Source organism: Lissotriton helveticus, chromosome 10 (genome assembly GCF_964261635.1).
Source record: "Lissotriton helveticus chromosome 10, aLisHel1.1, whole genome shotgun sequence".
Lineage (NCBI taxonomy): Eukaryota > Metazoa > Chordata > Amphibia > Caudata > Salamandridae > Lissotriton > Lissotriton helveticus.
Window position 1 is genome coordinate 82,111,228 of NC_136071.1, and position 23,429 is coordinate 82,134,656.

At 42.4% G+C, this 23,429-nt stretch overlaps 1 protein-coding gene across 1 annotated transcript in view; it reads right to left on the reverse strand.

Annotated features, from left to right (window-relative positions):
- USP31 (ubiquitin specific peptidase 31) overlaps nt 1-23,429 on the reverse strand; it is a 164,175-nt gene that overhangs the window by 49,684 nt on the left and 91,062 nt on the right. Inside the window, exons 7-14 of the mRNA XM_078664786.1 lie at nt 20,540-20,720; nt 20,214-20,325; nt 17,370-17,464; nt 16,882-16,959; nt 16,507-16,636; nt 14,672-14,791; nt 8,371-8,596; nt 5,048-5,206 (exon numbers count right to left, since the gene is read on the reverse strand). Coding sequence (XP_078520912.1) covers nt 5,048-5,206; nt 8,371-8,596; nt 14,672-14,791; nt 16,507-16,636; nt 16,882-16,959; nt 17,370-17,464; nt 20,214-20,325; nt 20,540-20,720 — 1,101 coding nt within the window. The remainder of the gene's footprint in view (nt 1-5,047; nt 5,207-8,370; nt 8,597-14,671; nt 14,792-16,506; nt 16,637-16,881; nt 16,960-17,369; nt 17,465-20,213; nt 20,326-20,539; nt 20,721-23,429) is intronic.

A 23,429-nucleotide genomic window follows, 5' to 3' on the forward strand; every position in this document is an offset into this window, starting at 1 on the left:
TATCCTGCCAGATTAGTGGCAGACACAAAAATGCAAAATGATAACAGAAAGATGCAGATATAAATTCTCGGTCATCAAAGTTTGACATAAACCAAAGGACAACGTTTCGACCACTATGGGCACCAGCAGATTTAACATCTTGGAAGTGGGGTCTTCATCAGGACCAAAAAGGGGAGATGGCATCGGTGACAGCGAGAAATCTTCGGGCTGGGATATAATGCTGTGGGCCTTAAAGGCTCTCACGGTTGGCACAAATGTTCATGGTGAGAGGGCCAAGGTTTCACAGTAACCTATGGACAAAGGTTGCGGATCCGTAATAGTTGAGCAAAGGTTCATTAGTAACCTATAGCTCGAGGCTGCCTTGATACTTCTGACAGCTAGCTGTCCCCACTTCTAAGACGTTAAATCTGCTGGTTCACATAGGGGTCAAAACGTCCACTTTGCCCTTTGGTTTTTGTCAGACTTTGTTGAACAAGAATTTATATCTGCATCTTTATGTTATGATTATATATATATATATATATATATATATATATATATATATATATATATATATATATATATATATATATATATATATATATATATATATCTATATATATATATCAAACGAAGAAGCACCAGACTTGGAGAGCCCTACGCCAAGTGTTAATGTTCATTTCATGCCAGGCAGTCCCGCTGTCACTCACTTCAAGTTCAGAGATTAATTAGCCAACATTTCCTAACGCGTTTCAAGCGTCCATGCGCCCTTGTTCACAGGTGTTGGCCGATGGGTGTGAGCAGCAATACGCCTTCAAACATCCCTAAATAGTCCCGCCCAGCTGGGCGTGTCAGCATAGTGCATGCTGGGATATGAAGTCTGTTGACAAGGTATGTACCTGTGGCCGCCGTCACTCCATCAAATTCAATGCCACAGTGGGTTTCTGTACCTGTTACGAGTGGCTGCAGGGCTGTGATTGTCCCTTCGGCAGGAAAACACAAGGCTCCATCTGCGTCTGTAATCACCACGCTGGACCCGCTAGTCAGCGGTGGGGCACCTCCGCGACCATGGCAGGCCGCAATTATATAACAAACGAAGAAGCACCAGACTTGGAGAGCCCTACGCCAAGTGTTAATGTTCATTTCATGCCAGGCAGTCCCGCTGTCACTCACTTCAAGTTCAGAGATTAATTAGCCAGCATTTCCTAACGCGTTTCAAGCGTCCATGCGCCCTTGTTCACAGGTGTTGGCCGATGGGTGTGAGCAGCAATACGCCTTCAAACATCCCTAAATAGTCCCGCCCAGCTGGGCGTGTCAGCATAGTGCATGCTGGGATATGAAGTCTGTTGACAAGGTATGTACCTGTGGCCGCCGTCACTCCATCAAATTCAATGCCACAGTGGGTTTCTGTACCTGTTACGAGTGGCTGCAGGGCTGTGATTGTCCCTTCGGCAGGAAAACACAAGGCTCCATCTGCGTCTGTAATCACCACGCTGGACCCGCTAGTCAGCGGTGGGGCACCTCCGCGACCATGGCAGGCCGCAATTATATAACAAACGAAGAAGCACCAGACTTGGAGAGCCCTACGCCAAGTGTTAATGTTCATTTCATGCCAGGCAGTCCCGCTGTCACTCACTTCAAGTTCAGAGATTAATTAGCCAGCATTTCCTAACGCGTTTCAAGCGTCCATGCGCCCTTGTTCACAGGTGTTGGCCGATGGGTGTGAGCAGCAATACGCCTTCAAACATCCCTAAATAGTCCCGCCCAGCTGGGCGTGTCAGCATAGTGCATGCTGGGATATGAAGTCTGTTGACAAGGTATGTACCTGTGGCCGCCGTCACTCCATCAAATTCAATACCACAGTGGGTTTCTGTACCTGTTACGAGTGGCTGCAGGGCTGTGATTGTCCCTTCGGCAGGAAAACACAAGGCTCCATCTGCGTCTGTAATCACCACGCTGGACCCGCTAGTCAGCGGTGGGGCACCTCCGCGACCATGGCAGGCCGCAATTATATAACAAACGAAGAAGCACCAGACTTGGAGAGCCCTACGCCAAGTGTTAATGTTCATTTCATGCCAGGCAGTCCCGCTGTCACTCACTTCAAGTTCAGAGATTAATTAGCCAGCATTTCCTAACGCGTTTCAAGCGTCCATGCGCCCTTGTTCACAGGTGTTGGCCGATGGGTGTGAGCAGCAATACGCCTTCAAACATCCCTAAATAGTCCCGCCCAGCTGGGCGTGTCAGCATAGTGCATGCTGGGATATGAAGTCTGTTGACAAGGTATGTACCTGTGGCCGCCGTCACTCCATCAAATTCAATACCACAGTGGGTTTCTGTACCTGTTACGAGTGGCTGCAGGGCTGTGATTGTCCCTTCGGCAGGAAAACACAAGGCTCCATCTGCGTCTGTAATCACCACGCTGGACCCGCTAGTCAGCGGTGGGGCACCTCCGCGACCATGGCAGGCCGCAATTATATAACAAACGAAGAAGCACCAGACTTGGAGAGCCCTACGCCAAGTGTTAATGTTCATTTCATGCCAGGCAGTCCCGCTGTCACTCACTTCAAGTATATATATATCTGTTATGTGATCAAGGGTAGTGTCTACCCGAAACGAGTCATGCCAAAAGAAAGAGGTTATAATAAACTTACCTGTGTACTGAAAAGCTGCCTGGTGGTCCGTGATTTCTGCATGCCGCACTGGAGAAGCAGAACGTTGGTACACCACCTGCACTTATCCCAACTACGCACCCGTCACTTCACATTGTATGCACCTGGTTTTATTAAATACTAAATGTTATATATATTCTATCTTTATAGTTTTTGATCTACTGACAATCCATGTGCTATTTATTAAATCACAATCATTTATTGAAGGAGCTATCTGGTGTTGCATTAAGTCATCTATTATAGATCACGTTTTGTCCGTTGATTTATTGTGAATATTATCCACTGTGACTATATAATCGTCCCATTTGTCAGTGGGTGGAGGAGGATCATGGATCGCTCTCTCCTCAGGCTCTTCCTCACAGGTGATAGGATCGTCTCTGGGAGGCATAGTAATCAAGGGTCGTGGTGTTAATCTCTGTGTGGCAGGAGGCTGTGGTAGCGGTGTTGGAGGAGCTACAGGCGGTGATAGTGTACAGGAGGAACTGGGTAGTGCTGATAATATTGACCCTCATCGTCCTACTCATCATCCTACTATTTATATTTGATGTTGAGCTCAGAAGGGCTATGTGCAGTCCCAAACTGACCCTCATCCTCGTCAGAATCCTCTACATCCAAAAGATGACTAGGAGGTAATGGTGAAATCTTTGGTGTCCTAAATTGCAGCTGCGTAGATTGCAGGTATGTAGTTGAAGGACCTTCAGACAAAATTGAAATTTGTCGACAAAGTTGTTGTCGAAAGTAGAATTATTGTCGGAGACATCATCGACAGCGGTATAGCAGTAGATGGTGGAATGGTCGACGACAGAGGGACCGTCGACGACAGGGGGACCGTCGACAACGGAGGGACCGTCGACGACGGAGGGGTCATCGACTATGTCTTTGCAGACGACAAGATTTGACTGTGTCATCGTTGACTGAATGGAACCCTGGACACTTGCCATAGATTTAGTTAATGCCGTCGTCAGTCTTGACGACGATAGAGTCACCATCCTCTTAGTTGAGGAAGTGACAGGCGTCGTTGGTGAATTTGACACCAAAGAAGATTTCCGGCTGATTTTTTCTTTAGAATGACTAGAAGAGGCCGTTTTTCTTTTGATGTCCGCCAAGAATGAGGGGAACCAATCTCTGTGGAGACCTTAGACTGTTTCTCCTGCTTTTGAGATTTAGTCAGGTGAGAGCCTTTGGAATGTTTTGCTCTCCCCAGGTTGACTCTCAGGCGACCTGGGCTTCTTATGAGACTTGGAGAACGAGTCTCTCAACATCCGAAGAAGCACTCTGCCTCTTTATTAGCCCCAATAGAAGTCTTCCTTCTCGATCTATTAAGATTTTGTAGAGAAAGTACGGCATATTTTACATTGCCTTGTCTCATGGTTGGGATAGACAATAAATGCAATCTTTGTAGGTATCATCCACCTGCACCATTTTCTTTCTACAGGATTTGCAAGCTCTAAACAATCTTTTTTTACCTGTTATTCTTCTCAAAGGTTTAAGGAATAATCTTATCTGAAAAAGTTGAAGAAACTGAGCAGAGCTCAGGGAGACTCCCTTACACACGGCATGCGGTGAAAATCTGAGGGATTCAACCTCTTGGGAAAGTTCTAGAGGGAGCTGGCTTCTGATTGTTGTGTTATGAGTTTGGTCTTTTTGTAAACGCAGGCTAATAGGCTATGGAATGCATGGTTACCTCCATGACAGCATATGGATTTTACTATTTACTACTTTGACTCCCACTACAATGAGGGGGATGATTCAGGCATGTGAATCTATGAAAGATACCCCAATACTAGATAACCAAAACTGACCAAAGAGAAGCAAGAAACGCAAAGCAACAAATTAAAAGCAGTGGGCGGGCTGTGAGTCCACAGAATAAATACAGCATGTCTCAAAGAGACAGTGCATGCACTGCCTAGGCGAAGACCTAAAAATGTACAGATTTAAAGGTGATGGAGTTCAATTACTTTTATTTTCTTGAAATTGCATCTGCTCTTGCTCAATTTTCCTACATTTTGTTCCTCAATATGCTTTTCCTATTTAACCCCTCCGCTGAACGTTCCGCACTGGTGCGGAACATTCTATTGCGTGGGCAGGGCTGCGACGTTCAGCGGACGTGCGCAGCACTACCGAGGTAGTGCACTTAACGGCTTAAAAAGGAATTCAGTTTAGGTTACTATTTATTTCTAGGTTTGTGGCTTGCAAAGGTAAATAGGAATATACACTGAGATTGTGTTTCATGTAGATCAGCAGAGCAATTCCTCTTTAATAAAAAGCTCTCAGATCTTGCTATAGAAAGAGGATGATGATCAACAGGACAAGGATGGAAAACTCCATAGGGGACCCTCCTAGAAGCCCAATGGTATACAAAGACAATGAGGCAACACAGCCTAAAGAAGGCACTTTACCTGCCAAAGAGCTGTTGGCTGACCAAGAAGGAACTGCAGCCCGACGTTGATAGAACAATATATATGCCGTATGTCTGCAGACCTCCTCCTCAGATAGCTGTCGGACGTCACTATCATCAAAGCAGTACCACAGTCCGTCCACGGAGTTCTTGCAGTAAGCTGTAAAGAACATGCAAGAATATTAACTACTCAAGTAGCAGCAGTCACTAAAAAACAAAGATGAATGGCTCTTACACATCCCATGAGATCAGCAGCAAAATGCCACACGGCTGGCTGCCTCTTGCTGATCTCTTCATTGCATTAATGAACAGATGGTCGTGGTTGGGCATTATCAACCACAGCAAAATTTGAGCATAGCAATGTACAACCCCATTTTATACTATACCCAGTCCCTTAATGTTCTTCTTTTATGATTTCTCCAGCCCCACTTCATCATTAACTTACTCCCATAATGAATACTCACATCATAGTCCTAACCCCTACCCATCTCCCTATATTGTAGATCTCAGGTTTCCAGACTCACAACAGCTATGAAAGGTCAAAAACGTGTACACCCACTACCACATGATTCAAAACATCCCATAAGACACATATTTCTGCGAAACCCCTGGAATGTATAATGTCCATTACCCTAACCTAGTAAGCAATGGCCAGTATTAGAAAAAATTAAGACGACTCAGGGTACCATTGAGACCCTCACAGCTCTGGAGCAGAGTAGGGTATACAGATTGAATACACACAAGCAAGACCTGAAAGATGACATTCCGAGGAATCTCATCAACATCTGAATAGCAAATGAACAGCCTAATCAGGGCCAACACGACTGCACACAGTCAAAGTAATTTTCACACAAGACGCTGTGTGCCCACAACTCTCATTGCCAGGGCCACTGGAATTATGACATTGTGCAGCAGCTGTGATGTTCGCATATTGTAGATTTGCCACATTATTCGTCATCTGCAGCACAATCTGCAGATTTTGACCAAAATAAATGGGTTTCTTGCTCAAATGGTTCAAAAGCTGGTAAAATGAATCAACATGCTTTGCCGGGCAGTGGAAGGCCCTTTGCAAAGGTTGACTGGTCGCCTTTCTGTAGCATATTGCTATAGTTGGGTGTTAAACTGGTACAATGAGGTACAACGAATGCCTGGACAGTGTTAATAAGCTTAAAAGACAAAATAATGAAGAAATGTAATGACAAGGTGTGCCGTATAATGCTGCATAGTTTGCTTTCTTGCCGCATAATTCACTCAACCCTGTCGCATAATTTGATCCTCCCCTGCCACATAATTCCAGTATGCCTGATTATACCTTACCCCTATTAGAACTGGGTAAGTTAAGGCACGGGATGTACAACAACAATGAATGACCTAGCCAGGCACTCACAATAAATAAAGGTGCTTCCCACTTATGGCCTTACCAGTCAGCCCATATCCCACAGATTCCCCACAAGACCGGTGGAGAAGCTGTATTTGTTGACACAGGAGCCCGCTTTGCCCTACCACTTCTAGCAAATACCGAACATCCCCTGAAATTTTTAAAAATCATCACCTTTCAGGAGATTCAGGAATACATCCTCCTATTTTGGTAGATGGCCTTAGATTAGCATTAGAAAGTCTCATCCCTACCTGGGATCTCCGTTCAAAAACCTCTTAAGTGTAGTGCTCCAGGTCTCGTTCAATTTTCCGATCTCTCACTAACAACTAGACAATTGTGAAGAAAGCGTGTTATGTAAGACTTTTTTTGCAAGTTTACAGGCACTGCCATCAACAAACACCTCTTTAAGTGTCGCACCAAGAATTGAGCGTTTCTCTAAAACTTCTCTTTTTCTCTTCTCATGATCATGTGATAGCAAGAAAGGGATAGACACGTCTGCTTCCATACTCTTGGGAGACCCATTGTAAGGTAACTACAACTCCCAACAATCCGAGAGGTGTCAGGGCGCACAAAAGTCATCACGCTCCTCGTCTCCGCGGCACCACCCACCACATCCTCGATACATGGAGACAAAGCTTTTATCATCGACCCAGCAGCAACACGTTACCAGCATGGGTGTTTTGGCGGGAATTCTAGATTGCAGGAGACACGTAGCTCTTGGACTGGTGAGATGAACCTCTCCCTTTCTTTTTCATCAGACTGATTGGTCGATGAAGTAAGTAAATACTGACTACTCAAATCTGCATTTTACCAGAATTTGGCTACAGGGACTAGTCCCACCAGGCCATATACAGTGACTGGAGACACTTTGGGGGGTAAGAACTTTACAAACTTCGGATACTCCAATTATGTTAAGCAGACCACGGTTAAAATATGACTGGACAACGCCTCTTTATAACCTCACGTTATATGTTTTCTATGTGTCATGTACTCAATAGGAGCGGATGATTGAATGTTTGCAAGGGTTTGGGAATCATCTCCTTTTTGCAATAAAAAGCCTACAACCAGCAGGTATGCACACAATTTAGTACAAGGTGTGTCTGACCAAACAAAAGAATTACAAAAGGCACTAGAATACTTCCATATGGAAAATGCACATCAATGCATTCACTGTGTGGATGAGTTAATATTACACATCCCTCCAAAAGCCACTCAGAAGATCCTGTACGGTCTTGTTTTTACCATATATATTGTTTGCATATTGTCTATGACCTATATCTGGTACTATTAACAAGTGACAGTCTCGAAAAAACAGTCTACTAACCTTTGACAACAACACTTGTCAAACAGGGATAGAAAAACAGTCCTGATGAAAGCCCGGGACCCCATGAGGACTGTGAGAAAGTGCTGAAACATGTAACTTATATAGGGATAAAACATCCCCTATTTGACCACATTATTAAGTAATTGTAACCATATCAGTGGTACCCAAAATAAAGAGGTAACTACAAGGTATCTTTAATATGCACTCTCCTAGTTAGGATTAGATCTTTATCCAAAGTGCTCCGTGGAAAATTGTTGAGCCCACCTTGGTTTATAGGGATCAGGGTGAGAGCACCAATGATGAACGAGTAGAGTTAGCCCACACCTAATAACAACGAAACATAGAATCAAAAAGTATGCGTGCCAACCAGTCGGAGGTTGCCTGCCTCTAAAGAATGAAGCATGAACCAATAGGGTGTGTGAGGGTCCACAATAAAGATATTCAATATTTTTCACTGGAGCAAGAAAACATATTGATCATTTCTTAAAATATTGAACAGAGGGTGATAGGATACCTTATGTAAGAGTGATCTGTAAGGGAGACAGTATCCTATGGTTCCCATCACAGAATGTTTTCTCTCTCCCCTCTAACACGAGTGTGGTCCTCATTTTGGTACGCTTACCTATGTAATGCCCAGCCTGCATGTTCCCTTGGTGATTGCATACCGCATATAAGTCATAGATAAAGTCCTCCGGATCTCGCCCAAGTCCATATGGTCGTCTCCAGGGTGACCAATGAGAGGGCAGGCTCCAGCTACTCTGGCTGCGCTTCACAACGTGAGGAGTCATGTCCAGACCAAGAAGAGGAAACTTTACCATGTTCTGTAGCTTCATTCGCCGGTCACCTTCCTGTTTAGAAATTAACCGTACAATTATAGAACTTGCATGAAAGAAGTAAACAGATAATCTGTTGCATTTTAGTAAGGTTTAAAACCCCCTTCATAAAATGACAAGAAAATATGAACCGGCACAATCTTACAGCATTGGTGATTAAGTTAAACCAGCTATGGATGAATAAATAAAAACATAACTTGAAATAGACATCCTAGTAAGTTAGCACTCATTTAGTCACCACATATTCTAAAAAGAGAGTATTTGACAGCTAATGTCTCGAACGGCTCTGGACAGCAACTCAAAAACACAAAACAATTAAAATCCAACTACACCCCACAAAACCCCACAGGTACTCCATTCTCACTGCCCCTGGCTGCATCCCACTGCCTGGGTGCCTCCGACAGAATCCCACCTCCCAAAAGGTACTGAGATGGTATCATATTTCTCAAAACAGCCTCAGGCGTCCCACCTGCCAGCAAGGCCTTGGTTGGCATTTCACCCAGAAGGGTAGCAAAAGCCAGGTCCTAGAATACCATAAATAACTTTCACTGGAACGCAAAGCCTCAGATGCCCCCTGACTTCCTACATTGGCTACAATAATCCAAGACCAATTCCAATCTCCCAAAGGTCCTCTAACAGCTTCCTCTTCTAAGAGGTCTCTTTCAAGGTCCAACCTCTCCGAGGGCCTCCAACTCTGCTGCGGTGTATTGAACTACAGATTAAAAGAAAAAACTGTATGAGGGTCTAGGGGAAAATATTTAACGACCCTAGCATCTCCAAACCCCTAAATAAATAAATAAATATATATATATATATATATATATATATATATATATATATATATATATATATATATATATATATATATATATATATATATATATATATATATATATATATATATATATATATATATATATATATATATATATATATATATATATATATAAAAACAGAATAGGAAATGCCCGGTCAAAGAAGAAATGTGCGCCCTGTATATGTACCCAGAAGATAACAGGAATCATACAGCAGTCAAACGAGTAACGCCTGGTAGAGAAATTCCCCTCAGCCCACCCTTCTGGCGGAGCATCATCATGTGGGAATTGGTAATGAATCCATTAAAACCCGCCCAAACCATCAGGTGATGGTGCGGTAATGGATACCAAAAGATGTACGCTTCCCAAGGTGTTCCTCAAAACGTGGTGCTGATGATGTGCAGTGCATAAGTGCGAGTGAAATTAAAAAATAACTACTAGGACAAAAAATAAGTTTAATGAATATTGTCCAAGTGTCAAGATTAAAAATGCGCCTAATAGTTTGAAATTATGACTATATAATGGCGTTGTGCAGAGAGGTCAACATGTTTCAGCCAAACGGAAAAAACTGTCCGGCTTTCGTCAGGACCATAGAGGTTGATTAGCTACTGCAATGTATTTTCAATGTGAAAAATAATAATGTGTAATAATATGCTATAATAGTGATACAGTGTATTCATATTTATACCATCCTGCCAGGAACCTGGAGCCCCAATGTGCACTGATGGATAGGAATTTAGTTTACTTTCCTAAAAAGGGGAACAAGAAAAGAAAGAATACACAAAACATAATTGTATGTACATATGCCTGTGAGCTAAAGAGAATGTACAGGGAGCACAACCAGCCGAGATAATCTCTTCTTTGCTTAACAGAAAGTTTATTACCTCTGTATGTAAGTTTTATTAACATTTATTAAGATCATGTCCGTTTAATTGACATCATAAATTAGATAATATATTCACCCCGCTTTTTGTGGGAGAATGCCTCACCTCACCCGGCAACCGCTCGGAATAATGAGGCCCCGCCCTATTGTATAGATAAAAATATGGACATAATAAACACGAAGTGCAACCAAGCCCATATCATATGTTTATCAATATTTTACAAAATAGAAAAAAACCTTAGTCGTTTGTTAAGATACCACTGGAATGACCACGAAGGCTTACTGCATGGGTGGTCTACTGGTACATAATAATCTGTACCACAAGAGATGAAAGACAAACAGGGGATTGCTGGTAAAACCCCAACCATATATATCATATAGTACTGTGCCCTTTAAGGTACTCATGACGAGTGTCGAAACATTTTTAGAGTCTAGTTCAAAATAAAAGACTCCAAATTCACAGCCGAAATGATACATCTACTCCAGTCCTCTGTCGGAGTAGGTATCAAGGGCTGCGCACTCGTGAGGAAAAGACCAAGCATCAGAAAGCCGAAGACCTACCTATCCGTCGGTACCCCTCTCTGTCAGCCGAGAGGAAGGGGAGGTGACGGACAGGCGTGCCCCCGGTCATTTTATACCCAAGCTGATTGGATGATTACTGGATAATTAGAGCTAGATAGATTGCGCTGACCGTTGTGGCGCATGTGTATTAGGTTACTACTGCTCTATCGCGCATGCGCCGTCATACCAACGCGGACGGCGCATGTGCTATATAGACAACATGCCGTAACCAAGTGTCTGCAGGATGCGGCCCACGCCTAAGCAAAATAGAGCGCATGTGCCTTAGATGTATCACTGCTCCGGGACATTTGTGTGTTCGAGTGCATCGTGTTGTATCGGGCATGCGCTGTTACCACAAAAAACAACACCGCTATTTAGAATGTGAAAAGATATTTTCTAAAACCCCAAATGTGGTTGCCAATGCTGAATAAAGACTCGCACTTCTCTAAGCAATTTGGTTTGGCAGATGTTTATAGAGAGATTGTAGAGGTAAAGTGTATTGGGTCTTCTTCATAATTGTGTGATCAAATAAAGTCAGATTGCCGAAGTGAGACGTGAGAAAAGATCACAACTCTCTACTCCTGTGTTTTTACAAGACCCCTCGCATGGTGATGACTTTCCAGTTGTGACAACTTAAGTTAACATTCAGATCGATTGACTCGCTCAGGATAAATAACAGCAAACTTCGTGTGTACAAGTGTATGGTCTTCTTATCGCACATGCGCTGTTTTTGCAAAAAGCAACACCGCTATTTAGAATGTAAAATGCGGTTTCTAAAACCCCAAATGTTGTAGCCAGTACTAAGACAGCGTTAAGCAATTAGGCTTGGCGGATGTTGTTTATATAATTGTCAAGAGGTTGTGAAGGTAAAATGCTTTGCATCCTATTCATAATTGTATGATCAATCAAGGTCAGATTACAAAGTAAGACAAGAGATCATAACTCACTACTCATGTTGTAACAAGACCCCTCTCATGGTGATGACTTTACGGTTGTGACAAAAGCAGGTTATCATTCATATTATTTGACTCGCTCAGGACAGCAAACCGAGCAGCAGTACATTAATATGGTGATTAATGATGTATGGATCATGCTGTTAGAGTGAGACCCAGAGTATTTCATCATTCAAACCCTTACTGTCACTTTTCAATCTGAAAATCCATTTTTGCTCCTTCACAAAAAGGAATCTGGAAACATCGATTATATGTGATGGAATAAAAGGGCGTTCCAGGATCAGCCACCGCATATCTTCAGCTTTATGTTTCAGAGCCAAAAAATGGTTGGTCAAACAGGTGGACTGTTTATGGCAACGTATGGTGCTCTTGTGCTTGCTGATCCTGAGCTTGATCTTACGGGTTGTGTGACCAATATACCTCAGGGAACAGGGGCATGTTATCATATAGATAACTCTCTCTGAGTTACAGTTGGTGTGCTTTTTGAGTACCCAGGGCTTCCCTGTCCCAAAATCAGCCATTTCCGTTTCACAGGTCTGGGGACAGACACTACAAGATCCACAAGGGTGATGTCCTTGGACATTAGGAAGATTCCATAGTGTATTGGTACTATCTTCCACTTGTCTTCTTGGCCTTGTGTGCAGCAAATTATCGCGTAAGCTCGGTGCTTTCTCGAAAGAAAACAGAGGAAAAGGAATACTGACTTGTGCTATATTCAGGATACTCCAGCACCGAGCTTACGCGATAGTTTGGTGTAATCATCCAATCAGCTTGGGTATAAAATGACCGGGGGCACGCCTGTCCGTCACCTCACCTTCCTCCCGGCTGACAGAGGGGTACCGACGGATAGGTAGGTCTTCGGCGTTCTGATGCTTTGTCTTTTCCTCACGAGTGCACAGCCCTTGATACCTACTCTGACAGAGGACTGGAGTAGATGAATCATTTCGGCTGTGAATTTGGAGTCTTTTATTTCGAATCAGACTCTAAAAATGTTTCGACACTCGTCATGAGTACCTTAAAGGGCACAGTACTATATGATCTATATGGTTGGGGTTTTACCAGCATACCCCTGTTTGTCTTTCATCTCTTGTGGTACAGATTATTGTGTACCAGTAGACAACCCATGCAGTAAGCCTTCGTGGTCATTCCAGTGGTATCTTAACAAACGACTAAGGTTTTTTTCTATATTGTAAAATATTGATAAACATATGATCTGGGCTTGGTGGCACTTCGTGTTTACTATGTCCATATTTTTATCTATACAATAGAGTGGGCCTCATTATCCCGAGCGATTGCCGGGTGAGGTGGGCATTCTCCCACAAAAAGCTGGGTGAGTATATTATCTCATTTATGATGTCAATTGAACGGACATGATATTAATAAATGTTAATAAAACTTACATACAGAGGTAATAAACTTTCTGTTCAGCAGAGAAGATATTATCTGGGCTGGTTGTGCTCCATGTACAGTCTCTTTAGCTCACAGGTATATGTACATGCAATTATGTTTTGTGTATTCTTTTTTCTTGCTCCCCTTTTTAGGAAAGGAAAGTAAATTCCTATCCACCAGTGCACATTGGGGCTCCAAGTTTCTGGTAGGATGGTATAATTTTGAATACACTGTATCACTATTATAGCATATTATTACACATTATTATTTTTCACATTGAAAATACATTGCAGTAGCTAATCAACCTCTATGGTCCTGACGAAAGCCGGACAGTTTCTTCCGTTTGGCTGAAACATGTTGACCTCTCTGCACAACGCCATTATACAGTCATAATTTCAAACTATTGGGCGCATTTTTAATCTTGACACTTGGACAATATTCATTAAACTTATTTTTTGTCCTAGTAGTTATTTTTAAATTTCACTCACAATTATGCACTGCACATCATCAGCACCACGTTTCAAGGAACACCTTGGGAAGAGTACATCTTTTGGTATCCATTACCGCACCATCACCTGATGGTTTGGGCGGGTTTTATGGATTCATTACCAATTCCCACATGATGATGCTCCGCCAGAAGGGTGGGCTGATGGGAATTTCTCTACCAGGCATTACTCGTTTGACTGCTGTATGATTCCTGTTATCTTCTGGGTACATATACAGGGCGCACATTTCATCTTTGACCGGGCATTTCCTATTCTGTTTTTTGAACTACAGATTGCCAGTGAATTCTGAGTGGGACTAGCTCAGCCTTTAATCAATTGAACAGCTAACATTAGTAACGTTAATGACAGTGCCTTAACGTAGCAAAACAGCTTGAGTTACTTCAACATAAAAAGCAAGTTATATTAACAACTGGCAATAGGTTCTTAGGCGTCTTAGCAGTCAAGCCAACCACACTTTGAAATCTGGAACAATTAGTTTTGCATTTCTTTTAAAGTATGTGCCTCAAGTCCCATCTTGGAGGGTGCTAATAGCTAAAAAGAAAAAAGAAACTGAATTGGCTGAAGGTGGTCCTTATGACATTGAACCATTCTGTAGGTAAGTCTTTCAAGGGACCAGGTGCAGGCTAAGCTTGTGACAGGATACCCCAAGGTTAGGACATATCCAGCATTATCACATTATTAGTTGGCATCAATCAAAGCACCCCCCTTGCACCATATAACATCTTGCCTCAAGAAGGAGCTTTAGATGGAGTTTAACATGAAGATGAACCAAACTACATTATAGCACACCAAAATCAAATTGAGAAAGTGCCACTCCACATACCCTTTTAACTCCACGCCCACCCGAAAATACTCCAAATGCTCTCAAATTTTGCAAGGGCTCAGACTAATTTTATTTTCTCTCATATGTAGCATACAACTGACTCTAGGGCACTGCAAACAATGCTACCTCTTCCTTGAAAATCCCCTTATTGTTTTATTACCTGTCGGAATCTCTTTAGATGAATAATGAGGACGTCAGGCAAAGTCCAAAGGCTCAGTCTAATGCTTCCTTGCTGCAACTGTTTACAATGAGGGCAACGCCAAGCATCGTCTGGAGCGAGCTGGGAATACACCAAACAATAGTGTAAGAGAAATGCTACACATTTAGCTTAAAGAGTCATGCGGTATTACTTCCAACCATCCAGACAGTATGAAAGATCAAGCGGACAAGAGAAAATAATGCAGTGAGCCTGACATCAGTCAAGCAAACTAGGTTTCCACACTAGATGTAGAACGCACCATAAAAGGTCAAAGAGGAAACACTGAGAAGGACTTATAGCTTGGGGCAGGGCACTCTAACTGACAGGTGGGGGGGAAGACAGTCGAACAGACAGGTGGAGGGGCAGTTGGCTAGACAGCTGGGTGGACAGTCGAATAGACAACTGGGTGGAAAGTCAGATAGACAGCTGGGTGGGCAGTCAGATAGAAAGCTGAGGTGGGATCAAGAAGTCAGAGAAAGCGGAGACAAGCCAGTTGGCAAGAAGGTGAGATGGTAAAAGTGGCACATAAACAGTGGTAATGTGGTCCAATGCAAACAGCATGAATAGCGGAGATTAATTTTCATCAGGACGAAAGCAAAATGGAGCAATTGCACCTGAAGGCAAGCAGAAGAGCCCAGCTATGATTGAGTATGATGGGCAGTTAAGCAGACTTGGGAGATGTAGCAAAAGAACAGAGGGGTGTGATGCTGCCAACGTATGAGCAGGCAGGGGAGAGTATGGTGCCAGGATGGGAGTAAAAGGGGCTCTTATGCCGTAAGGGGAAAAGAAGGGAAAAAAAAGGAGGTCCACTGCACCCCAGCATGAGCAGAAGGGAGGGAACCACATCACACAGCAAGCTGAGGAGAGATTGATGCACTACGAACATAAGACGGTGTTCCTGCACCAGAATGCAAAGCAGAAACAGAGGAACGGAACATGAGCAGAAAAGGGCCCGCGTGACAGAACACGAGCCAAAGGGGACACAAGCCTGTATGACAATGCAGGCAAAAGGCGAGCCCCCAGTGATAGGATGCAACAGCCTGCTCTGCAGAGGTGGTAACTCGAGCAAGATAAGGTCATCTTCGTAATTTCTTTCCATGAACCCCTCCATTGCATTTCATACATTTCATATTTCTATTTATTTTGAGTTTGCATTGGTCATTATGCATACTGCATTTAGTGTTGTTTCCATGTTTATCGTGACATTTGCTTTATGACAGTTCGACAGTGTATCAGTTTTCACATATATACATTCAAATGGTTTATTAAGTTTTTCAGAATTGAGTAAAGATGCAACAAGATTAATATGTCACGTCTAGCTTTTCACATCATTCCAAGTGAAGTCTGCCGATATAAAAAAAAACTGGGAAAGCATATTTAAGCTGGATACAGACCAGTACAAGGCAGACAGACGTTTGACTGCATTGGAGACTGAAATGGAGTAAGCTGAAGCTGTAGTCACCATTTGTGGAGGCCCCAGGAATAAGACACCTTGGTCCCAGCCTGGCCTATGGGCTTTCTGGGACCGGGAGATAATCTGAGACAAGTACCTTCTTCAACCGAATACTACTTCAAATGTGCCACCAAGCTATGACAGTGAGAGGCCACCTCCAAAACTCATACAGGCCCATTTGGTGCCAAGACAGCTTAGCTAGAGGCAAGAATGGATGGGTTGGAGGACAGAAACTAGTACCATCTTTCACATGGAGGAACATTCTGAAATGCTGTTACAGTGTTTCTTGTTTCTCTACAAGCCTGTGGTCTTTCACCATTTGGATTCCCTACATAAATGTTACCTGTTCCTCTTTGGTGTAGAGTTGGAAACACTGTGACAGAGTGCAGGTCTGTGGTTGATGGTGAAGCTCCCGCTGCAGTCGAACGCTCTCAGAGTCTGGGACATACTCGTCTTCAGTATTTCCAAACAAACTAGATATAAAAGAATAATAAATGTTAGTGGGAGACAGACAAAGAAGTAAAGAGCATGCTAAAACCTAGAGAAGCTGGAAAAACAGAGAAGGATGGTGATTTATTACAAGAAACAGACAACTGGGTATGATATGAAGGATCTGTAGTTTTTGTGTGGGTTGGAATACAGACCTCCAAATATCATCTTCAGATTCAGGGGCTTTCATGCCACATTACTTCAACTACATTGATGATGAGATACTCACTACTCCTTGGTTTCCCTGTCCCATTCCACCACAATCTTGACATGGGGTGTTCCTCCAAGTCCACATGACTTCAATGCTCTAAAAGAAGCAGGGAAATGTAAATGTTCTTTAGCTGAGAATGCATGAGTTGTGTAACTGTCACAAACACTACCAATTTCATGCTGTATGAGATCAAACAAGGCTGCAATAATTTACAATCAAGTCCATATAAGCTGGGATGACTTAGGTGCTCTTTTCATAGGAAAAGAATAGAACAATCTCGGACTGCAGCCAATGTCTGATCCTTGGATGAACCTTTAACTTCTCAAACACCATCTAAAAGATCACAACATCTCAACATTACTCATCTCAGATCTCTAGAAATAGCATTCTTCACATCAGAAATATTTTATGCTTTAATCATTGAAATGTTTTCAGTTCTTCATGTATTTTAAATAAAATCAATGTGATATTCCCTGAGACATTCTCTGATCGGAGAGAGTGCCTACCTGTCCACGGTGGGGTGGCACAAGGGGTGCTCCTCCTGAGGCAATAAGTATGTTATTCCCACAAAGCTGACCACACGCAGGCTAAATGGACAGACCTGCGGTGACACGAAGATACAAGCAGACAAACATTAACACAATAGCAGGCTTTCTCTCATTACTTTGGAGAAGCGACAACACAGTGCTTGGTTAATTTTTATCAACACATTAAGTAGGTGACAAAAGCAGGGAAATTAGCAAATAAACACAATCACACTGACTGCACTTCATCTGCAAACTCTGATTTAATGATCACATCCACTGTGTTTAGCCTGCAAAGACGGCAAGCTCATACTTACACCAACTTAACACAATATGTCAACATCCCTTACCCACAATGGCATCCACTCTGCAACACTTGTCAACACATCTTGTCGGCAAACATCAGTTCTACCAATGGGATAGTATCACAAAGAGCGGAGGACTGGCATTCAAATACAAATGCACAAACCTAGCTAAACTAAAGAAAAATGCTGAATTCAGGGAACTGGTCAGTTCGTCAAACACTTAAAGTTAAGATCAATAGTACACAAAACTATCATTTGACTACTCTTCTACAAATGGACCCCCGATGAAGGTAGTCGAAACTTTACCCTTCCACTAAGCTGGATTCTGTAATGGGTGCGAAAAAGTGGAAAAACTTTTTTGCGCTCAACATCTTAGATCAAACTGCCATCAAAACTCCAGGTGGCAGGATATTTGCCTGCTTCCTGGATTTCACGGCAGCCTTCAAGAGGGCCAACAGGGCTATTCTCTGGGGAAAATAATCAAAACGGGGTACAAGTAATTCATTTGTAAAATGGAACACCTGGGTTGTAAGAATCAAGGGCTGAAGCAGGACTATATGATGGCTCACACTCAATTTAATTTATACACCAGCTGTGTGGCTGATAGCACTGAGGCAGGAAGAAACTTCCCACCAAAACTTGTGGGCAGCATATCACATTGCTTCAAAATGCAGATGGCTCAGGAAAACTGGAGTCCTATCCCATATGACCACAAAGATGCAAGTCCGATCTTATTCAAGTATAATCTTATTCAGTTGGGCCCTCATTGCAAGTGAAGTGGAAAATGGACTGGATTTTTTTTTTTACTCAGGAGTTACCAATAGCTGGGGTACTTGTAACTGCGGGCTGTGAGTAATCTAGCCAACTAAGAGGTGGATGCTGAAGGGCCACCAAGAAATGGAAAATTACCTGGGAACCTTGCAAGCCTTGGTTGCTATTTTCCTAGTAATTCGTAATTTTCCTGTGGGCTTTCACACACAGATTTAGGCTGTTTTTCAGCAACCGAAATCTGTGTGTGAAAATGAACATTTTATAATTCCAATAGGGTCACTAATGGTTGCGTGGGAGTGAGGAAGAGCTCAGATAGCAATTCCAGCTTTAATATTGAATTTTAAAAAATTGCTGATCAAGCTTTTGGTGTAACTGCTTGAGGATTGGCTCTGGAGGAGATTTTGGACCGAAAACCAAAACTTTCGGTGGTGGAAGCTTGGTCTTTGATGGAGGAAGGTTAAAATCCAAAAGAACAAGTATTTTTTTAGGTGCAGACACTGAAGAGTGAGTTGTTCTGGTCTCAGATGGAAAGGAGAGAGTCCCCCTTGCTATAGGCCAAACTTTCGGAGCCCGGTCCGAAGGGCGACGCTTCAGATTCATGTTTTCAATGTACGCCATGGCATGTGTGCAGTGACAGCACCGCAGCAGTTTTCTCGGTAGAAACTGAGGATTTGGTTTTCAGAGTGGGGGTAGAAGTACTCACAGAACGTTGTTTTGTGCTAGCTGAAGAGCATCTGAATCTTCATGTTGGCCGAAGACGTCAGGGACATCGTCCAATTGCTTACACTGCATTTCTTATCGTTTAGCCCTTCGTTCTCTAAGAGTCTTTAGACCGAAAAGATTTACAGGCTTCACAGGTGTATTCTTGATGTTCGGGCGAGAGACATAAGTTGCAAACAGTGTGAGGGTATTTGGAGTGGCACTTCTACAGAAACAGGGCTGACTATAGACTGTGTTCCATTAGCAGGTCAATTATGATCTTTTTGCCCGGCCAGTTGTGGCCAGGAGGTCAAAGGAACAAGTTGAAAACCTGGGTCAAAGGAACAAGTTGAAAGCCTGCTACAAAACTGTATCATAAAATGTATACTATGCTGATCCAGACAATACCGTTGAGCTATATAGCAGACCAAAGGGAGACCAAAGAAGACTCAAACCACAGCACGAGATACTACATTCATACCAGTCGGCAGAAAAAACAACCTGAAGATGGCGATGACTATGCGCAGTATTTCCAAGAGGAGGAGTCACACCGCCTCATGACTCGAAGAAAACTTCTTGGAAGAAACAACTTGTAAGCATTCAAGCACACTAGATGGCAGACTTATGCAAAGCATGTGTATCTACAGCACACATGCATCAAATAAAATGTTTACTACCAGAAGAGTAAAATCAATTTTAGAAAAAAACATACTATCAGTTAATCAGTGAATAGCACCACACTATTAAACATGGAAATGGACATACACAAATCCACATACACACATACAAGAATCTATGCACCTACATGGATGCCACAGGACTCCCATCCTAGAATGCATTCTCATTTGTGCAGGCGTGAATATAAATATCTATTTGCATGCGTTTCAGTTTGGGGATGTCGGTAACCATACTGACACACTGAAAATAACTGCATTCCCTGGTAAATGCTTGTATTCGCACATATAAGTGCATAACACAATCCACTTACATGCACAAAAAGAATTAAAACCTTCCCCCTAAAAAGATGTTTATGTTAGCTTCTATACCATACCTGGATACAAGCAGATGGTCGTAAGAAGTATTGCAGCTTTTCTAAGATTTCTTTCTGTAGTATATCCCACGGAACAGCTCTTTCGAGGTGCAGCACAAAGGGCTGTCCAAACCTAATAAAATTTGGTATATTTTAATAACAGAAACCTGTGTAGTTGGCAGGATGTAGCATCCTTGCATCCTGGTAGCAGTATTCATAACCCAAGATTTTAGTCCCAGATGAAGACTGTCCACCGCCACTCTAAGCAGAACTGCAATGTCCACCACTCACTACTACATATTAACACAAAATATCAAAATGAAGTGATCTATAGAACTGGTGCTTACCTTTTTCCCTGCTGCCCGGTGCAGGCTCGGTTACATACGAGGATCACTATTTTCTCACCAGTTGATGACCTTTTGGAGCCCAGCTCCAGCCGACCCGATTTCCCAGTGCCCTGCCTGTAGGAAGAGCGGTAATACTCTGATCCTGGTAGTAGAATGCTTGGGTTGTTATTCACACAGGTTCCTGCATTATGAAAAAATATTTAGTTTTTAATCAATGTATTTATAGTTTCGTTTAATTATCAATAGTAAAGAGATGGAAAATACATGCACTGACTGCCCAATGAAATACTTGGTTAATCCAAACAGGGAACTGAGCACCTCAAATTCGAACCTAAAGGAGGAGCAAAGCAGAGCAAAGCCATTCAAGTAGCATAACACATCTGTTCTCATCCCTCCACAAGGAGTAGTGGATTAAAGCAATTTTCCAACGAAGATCACAAAGATAGAGCTACTTGTTAAAAAACAAAAAAAAGATGGTGCCAATTTTTTATTAAAAAAAAACTCAGACTATTTTTACAATGAAGAGGAAACACATCACATCCACCCTTCAAAAGAGGAGCATTAATCCAGACCTTTGTGCACACAAGGAGTACATCAAAACTATACTATAAGGAAGAGAGAACTCTATCAAAGCCATTGACCAACAAAAAAGTACATCATCAACAAATAGAAAAGTGCATCAAAGCCATGCTTCAACAAGCAGCAGAGCATGCCACAGCCATTATTCTACAACTAGGAGTGCACAAAGGCCATTCGTCAGCAAAGACCTAAGAGTGCCAGAAAATGTCATGTACAACCATAGTGCAGAGACATTCTTTTATAACTAGAGTGCAACAAATCAGTTTTTTCACAAAGTGCTGCGGGTGTCAGAGCCATTCTTAGGGACTCAGTCATTCATCAACAAAACATTGGCCACGGTCTACCAATCACAGAAGTGAGCAGAGTTAGAACCATTCTCCGTTACGGGCAAAGTGTATCAGGTTCATTCTTGATAGAAAGTAGATGCAAGTCATATTTAAATAAAAAAGAAATTCATCAGAGCCATTCTACGACAAAAATCCTAGTCCACTAGACCCGTTCCTAAACAAAGATTATGTGGGAGCCATTCTACTGAAAATAGGAGAGCTCATTAGAGACATCCACTTACAAAGTCAGATGCATCACTGACATCCTTCAACAAAGAGGAGAAAGCATCAGTACCACACTTCAAACAAAATCAGAAGTCATCAAAGCCCTTCTTCCAAGAAGACAATACTTCAGAGCACAAACATTTTTCAAAGAGGGAAGCACATTAGAACCGCTCTTCAACAGCACATAATTTCAAAGCCATTCTTCTACAAAGAGGCAACCACATTAGATCTGCCAACTAACAATTAAAAACACACCACGAAGAGCAATGCTCCTTGGAGCCAGTTGTGTCACTCTTCAAGACATGCTGAGCTATCATTCATTCTTCTACAATGAGAGGAGTGCCTTTCACAAAGGCAGGATACTACTGCCTTAGTCATTCTAGGAGAAAAGCAGGTCAGATACATTTTAGGACCAAGAACCATTTGTCCACACAGAGCAGAGTCCCTCAGAGTCATTCCCCAAAGCATAGGATTCAAGCCACACTCCACTAAGGTGTATTTCCCCATTAGCCATTCTTCAACACAGAAAAAAATTGTAGCGAACATTGTTTCAACAAAGACAAACCATTCATGGACGAAGAACATGTCATGCCAAAGGGGTAACGCATATCAGAGACACTCTTCAACAAAGGGCAACCTTTTTTTTTTTTTTTAGAGATGAAAGTGCATCAGTTAGGGTGCAAGAAAAGAGTGGAGTGCACCAGAATCCTTCAATGAAAAATAGTGGAAGCTGTCAAACACTTAGCTCACAAAACAGAAAAACAGCATTTCTTTATCAAAGAGTAGTACACATCGGAGGCATTGGTTTACAGTGGCAAAAATGAACTATAATCAAATAGGAAAAAGGGCATCAGGGCCATTCTCGAGCAACAAAACCATATTTGAGCCATTAATTAATAAGTATGTGTTCTCAAACAGGGTCCTTCTTTTATAAAACAGCAAGTGCTTTTTTAATGCCATTCTTCAACAAAGAGAATGCACATCAGAGTCATTCAGCAAACAGAGAGCAGGTCAAATACATTCTCAACGCAAGTAAATGAGTATTTCCACAAACTGTAAAAAAACTTCAGAGCAATTCTAGAAAAGGGAATGCATTTCACAGCCACTGCTCAACCAACAGCAAAACATGTCAGTCATTCCTTTAGTAGAAGCAAAGCACATAAGTCATTCCTCAAAATAGAGCTAAAAGTGCTGAATCCATTCCCTGAGCAGGAGCAGAACGCATCAGTTGCCTTCTTTGATGAGGAGCAGTGTGAGTTGGAGCCATTCACCGAAGAGGTGCAGAGCACGTCCGAGCTGTTCCCTGATGAGGAACACAGCAGGTCAGACCCATCCACCAAAAAGGTGCCATGCTTTTTAGATCAATTTCCCAACAAGACGAGAGTAAATTCAGTTGTCAAATCCTGGAAAACACTCTGTACTACTCCATAACTAACAACAAAGGTTAAGCTACCAAAAGCAACTGAAATTTTGATCTATACAAAAAATTGAAACAGAATTAAACTAAGCACATAATGTAAATTTTCTGGTAAAGCACAAAAGCCAGTATCTAAATATTAAGAGAGCAACACAGGTGTTCTTTTTTGAAAAGCAGAATGTGTCAGTGGCAATCCTTCCTAGTTGGTTGAGGAGGCCGCTGGCATTTATCGGAAAACACATGACTGTTGGAATGATCCAAATAACTCTAAAAGCTCCCGCCCCTTTCAGATAGAGGATCACTTTGTAGAGAGTGGTGTGCTAACAACATGTGCTAATCTTGC